This window comes from Rutidosis leptorrhynchoides, chromosome 1, assembly GCF_046630445.1.
Source record: "Rutidosis leptorrhynchoides isolate AG116_Rl617_1_P2 chromosome 1, CSIRO_AGI_Rlap_v1, whole genome shotgun sequence".
Lineage (NCBI taxonomy): Eukaryota > Viridiplantae > Streptophyta > Magnoliopsida > Asterales > Asteraceae > Rutidosis > Rutidosis leptorrhynchoides.
In genome coordinates, this window is record NC_092333.1 from 487836036 (window position 1) to 487843512 (window position 7477).

At 34.4% G+C, this 7477-nt stretch overlaps 1 protein-coding gene across 1 annotated transcript; it reads right to left on the bottom strand.

Moving 5' to 3' along the window:
- Positions 1-1932: 1932 nt before the first annotated feature.
- Positions 1933-7018, bottom strand: LOC139875353 (small COPII coat GTPase SAR1A-like). The gene is made up of 3 exons (XM_071862692.1): positions 6753-7018; positions 6517-6648; positions 1933-2556 (listed from the first exon to the last, which is right to left on the bottom strand). The coding sequence occupies exons 1-3, from the start codon at positions 6879-6881 to the stop codon at positions 2236-2238; spliced, it is 582 nt and encodes a 193-aa protein (XP_071718793.1). The 5' UTR covers positions 6882-7018; the 3' UTR covers positions 1933-2235.
- Positions 7019-7477: the final 459 nt, after the last annotated feature.

The following is a 7477-nucleotide window of genomic DNA, read 5'->3' on the forward strand; positions in this document are numbered from 1 at the left end:
GACTGCTCTTAAAAATGAGTAATCCGGGATTAATCGTGTTTTTTACAACAGTGCCTACGAGAATGAAAATAGTGGGTACAAGATCAAACTATTAACAAGAGAGATTCAAGTCATCTACCACCGCAAGTATACCAAAATCTAAAAACAAATTTAACACCCAACAAAAGCTCAAATACCCTAAACCCTAAACTATATCTTGAGCCTCTTATGCCATTTGTTGCTGATAGTGCAAGCGGACCTGTAACATCCGCTTCTATGAAAAAAAGAAAAAGTCTGGTAATAAGAAATTGGTTGAGGATTTTGGTCAAATCTATCGATGTGAGAATGTGGGAACTTCTGGTTTTAATACCTTGCATTTTCGTGATGATAATGTCTCATCTATGGCTCGAACGTCTAATTGTAATGGTACCATGTGCTTCTCTAATCTTGCCCTTTTTCGATTTTGGAGGCGCCTTTGAATTGACGAGTTTCCCTTCAACGCGGGAGCCTTCGAAACCTTTTACGGCCGATTCGAAAAAGTAAACCATATGAACTCTCAATACCATCACCATCAAGATTATCATCAAACAAAAATTGAACCACATCTTCAAAATCGAGGGCATCCACGTGATACCTCAAACGAGAAGAGTCAACATGCCCCCTTCCTTTCTTTTTGCTCTTCTTCGACCCCTCACCCTTCAAAGAAGTGCACGCTATAGTAGCCCCCATCAACCGAATTATTTTTAATACTATTTCACTCGGCCAAACATGACGATTCACAAATTTTACCATTACACAGGACACGATTTAGTGTCACCATCCATTTCATTTTTAGCCATCGGCAAAATACCTCTAAAATTAATCTTGGCAACACCATCTTTAACAATAGAAACATCTATTCAATTGGCAACCACTTCGGGCTTCAACCACCACAGTTCAAACATTATCAACTCCAAACGAGCACAACAAACAGCCATTCTCCATCTCGACCTCCTGGACATTCGAACAAATCCAACTTGGGCATAACAACACGTCACCTCCTCATCCACTACACTCTTCCCAGGAACTTTGCCGTTGAATTGAAAATGTAACAATGATTTTACGTAAGGATATTGTAGTTACTCATGATTACTTCATTATCAAGCCATTTAGTTTTGAACCCAACTCAGTTTCAAATTAACCATAATTCACTATATGTAATTGAGTAGGATTTCTGAAACACTCTTTGAACTAAAGTTACTCATAATTCACGCATCAAACTCATCAGCTCTTGTCATAATTCACTCTTTTAACTAAAGTAACTAAAGTTACTCATATTGTAGTTACTCATAATTCACTCATCAAACTCATTGGCTCTTGTCAATCTAACCAATCGAATTCACGGCTAACCTGGTCAACTTGAGCTAAAGTTTACACTGTGTTACCTCTAAATAATTATGTGCTGAATATTCATAACGCCTGTTTGTAACATCTGTATGACAAGTGGTGGTGCTTAATGGAACAAAAATATACAAAGTTTGAAATTATCTTCTATTTTTAACATGTGTATAATGAAGCAAAAATATATGTTGTAGCATTCAAAGTTTGAAATTATCTTTCATAATTAAGCACCTTTGTCGACAATTCCAGAACGATTATCAAAAGTTTATATTCTTTTATTTATTTTTTAAACATAACTAATACGGGAATTTTACATTATTAAGATTATGAACAATTCAACACTAAATTATTCAATTTGATCAAACACACCATTAGTCAAATTTGAGCTGTATTAAGCTATTTTTTACTCCCCATTTTAACCGTGACACTAAACATAGTTAACAGTTTATCCTAAGCGGAATTATAGATATTTACACAGGCATAATCAGGAGGGTAACTACATTACTCGATCAACTATTTTATGACTGGGACATCCGAAAACAGGACTACCAAAAAAACAAAAACTCATTGCCCATGACTCTTCGTATCACACATGGATTACAACATTGTTGTGCCCATATGGGTTATCTGGTTCCGAGACAACCATAGCAACTGCAAATAATACTGATAACTTCAAACTAGAATTCTTGTCTAAGCAGACTATAAAGTAAATTTTACAGATGAACAAATAGAGTACTTGCTTCCACAAACAAAAATCCCATCCCACTTACAAAATAAATCATAATTAAAATGGTCAAAATCACAATATTCCTTCCTTACCTTTTTTATTTTTCTTTTAGTTTTTTTCCACATAATACTTCTTCAATTGTTTTTTACCTACTTGATATACTGAGAGACCCATTTGAATCCATCACCATAACCCATCTTGCGGACAATGCTGCACATAAATACTTCCAATGGACGCACACTCGAATCTTGAAGGTTAACCTTACCTTTGCCGGTGGTTACACCAGTGAGTCCAAGGTGGTAACGCAGTTCATCCTCTGAGGCTGCATATGGTATGTCGATCTTGTTTCCTAAAATAAGGAATGGCACAGCAGACAAGTTCTCATCAGAAAGAAGTGCATCCAATTCCTTTTTGGACTCTGCAAACCGTTCCTTATCGTATGCATCCACAAGATACACCACTGCATCAACCTGAAATACCTCACGAGTTTACATGATTACGGTATCAATTAAATGCATGTATGATGTGAACCTGGAGAATATATCACCAGGCAAATAAAAAACAAAAATTATGAAGTGTCAATGACAAACATTATCTACCAGCTTTTGATAGTACAAACAAAAGCATTGAAAAATCTAATGAGCGTCTTACAAGTTGTAGTTAGAGACAACAATAATATTGTAGTAATGTTCCAAATCTCACCTCTTGTGAATTATAAATAAATCACGGTGACAAGAAAAAAATGAACATATTAGACAAAGGCATACATTGCCATATTTGTGGTCATATAGTGTGTGTGAAAGACTGTAAGTAGAGTATATAAATCATACATATATCTATTTCAACGATGGTCACAATAGTTAGATCAATACTAAGGGTTGATATTTTCACTCGTACATTTGATAAATCCACCCATAATTATGATTAACATTTATGTACATTACAAATATCTAATGCATGATATTAGTAGATTCATCAAATACATAAGTGAAAAGATCATTGCCCTTGACTCCTCAAGGTTGAAAAAACCGTGAGACAAATATGAGTCGATAACAACCGTGGAGAGATTATTCAGCCAAAACAGGACTAGTCGGGTGTTGACTAACGTAAATAATACATAATACACACTGTAATAAATAAACCAAATATAGATATGTCAAATTAGTAAAAGTTGTGGTTGTGTACAAAATCAGATACAACAGCCACATTACTAGGTACTATACAATTTACTAGGTAAACCTTATTACTTTTTTTTCGAACAAACAATAACACTGAACGGATGTGAAAATCAACAAGTACAACTGATACAAAAGTAATCCAAAACCTAGCTAAAAGAAGCGGCAAAATATACTAACCTAAATCAAAATACCTGCCAACAGGGCGGAACGCAAATGACTAAGAAAGTTAATAATGCCTAACAAGTTAACAACAAAAAACCTACGTAACAGCTGCAGCAAAAAAATACAATACAACAAATAGGTACAACAAAACAGTACAGGTACAACAAACAGCAAAAAACAACAAAAAAACACCCCAAGCCATCTCAAGATGAGTCGAAACCGCAAAGTTCCTCCCTCAGTTCCGAAACCAGATCTTCAACTTAGAAAACGTCGCTTAGTCCAAACCCATAGACGTCCCCGGAATAGAAAGGACCCTCAAACGTACGTATGGCCATATTCAAACCCAAAACCACCACCATCTACCCCGTTCCTCCTCCAACTGCCGCTAGTGGCCTTCACCAACATAGTAAAAAACCACCACAACCATCGAAGAAAAAGTGGAATCGAATGTCACACCCACCGTTACAAAAAGACCACCCACCCACCATCGCCTAACCGCCATCAGGGTGGTAGACCACCACAAACACCAGCCGACGTCAAAACATGTCCAGTTGGGTGACCACCAAAAACCACCGAGTACCATGGATGGAAAGGAAAGAACAAGGGAAGATTGCAGATGCAAAGGAACTCCCCTTCACCCCAAATGGCCGGTGGCCACCACCGACAGGGTGGTAAGCCACCAACCATTGCCAAAAAGAAAGAACCATACAGATCATGTGCCGGAACAGGTTAGAAAAGCGACGAAAGAGAGCCCAAAACAACCATAGCCACAACCACCATGAGAACGGTGGTGAAAGGTAGATATGGTCGCCGGAACAAATTCCGGCCGCCAAGAAAAGGGAGTGTCCCCAGAGAACATAAGAGAGAAAAGAAACGCCAAGCCACCGGCGAGATGCCAGTGGCCGGAAAGGGAGCAAACCTTAGAAGCTACAAAACGACGGTGAGAATAGTGGTAATATGTTGATATATATCTACAGTGGCAGTTTGCTTGGTGACAAAGTAATGCGCTACCTAGAATCTTGTTCCCTGTATTTTATCATAAAATGGGAGACCCTTATTCAACCAACACTTCCTTAGCATCAAGGATACCGAACAGACTAAACTGTTGGAGCTTAATACTTATTATCTTACTTTTATCTTTATATGTGATATGTGATATGTGATTATATGTGATATGTGATATCTTGAAGGGTTTCATATATCCTAACGATATATTTCCTTCAGCTAAAAAATTGTACATAACTATTAATGTTAATCGTCTGAGTGCATTAATGATCCTAAGACTATCATTTAATTAGATATAACAGAAGCATTAAGCCACGAAGAAATCCTAGTTTGAATTAACGTTAAATCACTTTTTCACGACTTATCATTATTACAACGGTTTCAAATGGGCGATCTAACTGTATGGCTGTATGAGCAAGCATTATGGGTATCATCACAATCACACCACAACATGTTCTAATTTCCATTGAAGGACGTCGTTACATATTAATAACATGGCATATAAGAGCTTTGAATATATTTCGGCATCATGAAATCGTTTATGTGGTCATCTATTTGTAGATATTACATATAGTGGATACAAGAGCCTTGTTTTAACAATCTAGCCAGAATGTAACATCATATTATCTCTATCTCACATCTATGCGAGCAAATGCACTACAGCGTTCTTTATTACCTCCATATAACTCAAGTCTCCTTATATTAAAAAAAGCCTGTTATGATCATAATTATACTTGCTCAAACATCTACTATCTAACATGTCCCATACATAAACTCATGCTTAGTGGATCATCGAGAATCGCCAGATCCCAGTTCAAAAAAAGTCTCTAACATAAACATGAGATATTCAAGTAAAATACTTTTATTCTAATAAATCAGAAAAATTTAATGAAACGATATGAATCCAAGTCAGAACTTGGCCAATCATTTTCTAGACAACAAACAAGAACAGACAAAGTCTCTACTACCCTGAAATTGTTCCAAGACAGGGGCGATTGAAAACCTTGAGATTGAAATTTCTAAATAGACCTCTATATATGTTTTATATTCTATAGCAATCACAGTTTCCGTTCCCCAAATACCTCCCCCCAAAAAATGAAATTCGGATGATACACAAAACAGATATTTGCCGAAAACGAGATCACTGGTATGATAATTTGCTAATAATTTTCTCTTATGTCATTAGGTCTTGTTTGTTCAAAAGTAGTTATTTGTGGAGTGTAGAATATAGAAAGAAGAAACATCACTTGGATGTCATTAAGGTCTTATTTGTTGAATATGATTTCGAACCGTTTTACTAAACAGCAAAATAACTCACCCTTTACAATAATAGTGACTTAATTATCATTCTGATTGTGTTTTATCAATAGACTCCCAAACAACATTACATATATTAACATAATGTTAGATTGTATCAAACTGACATACCTTTTGCCAGAACTATTCAGACCTCGCAGTCTAACTAAGATTAGCAAACCATTTTATGTCAGGATTACATGATCCAATGAAACTTCAACAACAATTTTCAGAGTAGCCTGTATGCATGTTCTATTATCATACATTCCACGATAGTTAATTTCTCAGTCTTCCGAAAATATTCTACAACACCAGCAACAAAATAAATGAAATTATGCGATAGACACATATTTCATTCAAAAGTTATAATCAAGAGCACGTACAAATCAATATCATCATAATCAAAATCAATATGCATATTTAAGAACAGTTTCAAACATAAAGCATGCACTAATAGTCTATCTCAGACTAACTACTTTGATGACTCATAACAACAAGCTAAATCATAACTATTTAAGCACAATGCTACACATATCCTTCTGAATTTATACCTAGACTTCTTTCCTAGATCTATAAATCAAACTCCAATCGCATTTACTATACGAACAGGTGATCTAAGTACACATCATTCACCTCAACACAAATTGAATATAACATCTTAAAATCTGATATTCAAAACTAACATACAAAGCCACATATATACACGTATATATGTAAGCCGAAGATATACTAATAAATATAAATATATCTATACATAATTATATAATTGTAAATAATTGAATAAATTACCTTGGCGTAATAATCCTTCCAGACTCTACGAGCAATCTGATGACCTCCTAAATCAAAAGCTTTGAACTTAATTTTGCCTATACTCAATTCCTCAGATGTTGGATGTTGAGTCGGTTGATGTTGAACTAATCTCTAAACAATTAAATAATATCAAAGTTAATATCAATTTGATCTAAATCGCACAAAATTATGTAAAATCAAACAGAATAAAATAAAAAATAAATTAGAAATTTAACCTCATCTTTAAGCATATGAAGCAAAGTAGTTTTACCGGCATTATCAAGACCTAAAAACAAGATCTTAGCTTCTTTTTGCCATAAACCGAGGGATGCTAATATGCCATAAAACCAATCGAATAAAAACATATTCGATTTGATATTACAGAGATAAAAGTATAAAAATAAAAAAAATAAAAATAAAAACTAAAATTGGTTAGAAATAGATTAGATCTAGAGAGTGATACAAGTGGTTTCTTGTGTGGTTAAATTTGATTTGATAAATGGCTCTGACCTAAAAACTAACAGTTTCCAAGCTAGAGGCGTCTTACCTAATGCGACAAAATTTATACGGTTCACGCCTTTTTCGGTGTTTAAATATTACTTGTAATTTGTATTATTAAATATTAAATTAAATTAATAATAATATTAGGGGCCCCATAATATTAATATTAACATATTAAATTAGGCTTACCCACCACTTTTTATTCTATGGATAATAGAGTTGTAATCCTTGAATCCAACAATTTACTTGAAATTCAACGGACTAATCAGAACGCGACATGTGACGCGACAATTACATCTGATTAATATTTGTTTTTTGTTTTTTTAAATTTTGAAATTTTTTTATTTCGAAATTTTTTCTTTTTGGAATTTTTTTTTTAAATTTAAAATGTCAAATTCAATCACATGTGATCTGCAGGTCAAATATTATTTTTAATAAAAAAAAAATTTCAATCACATAT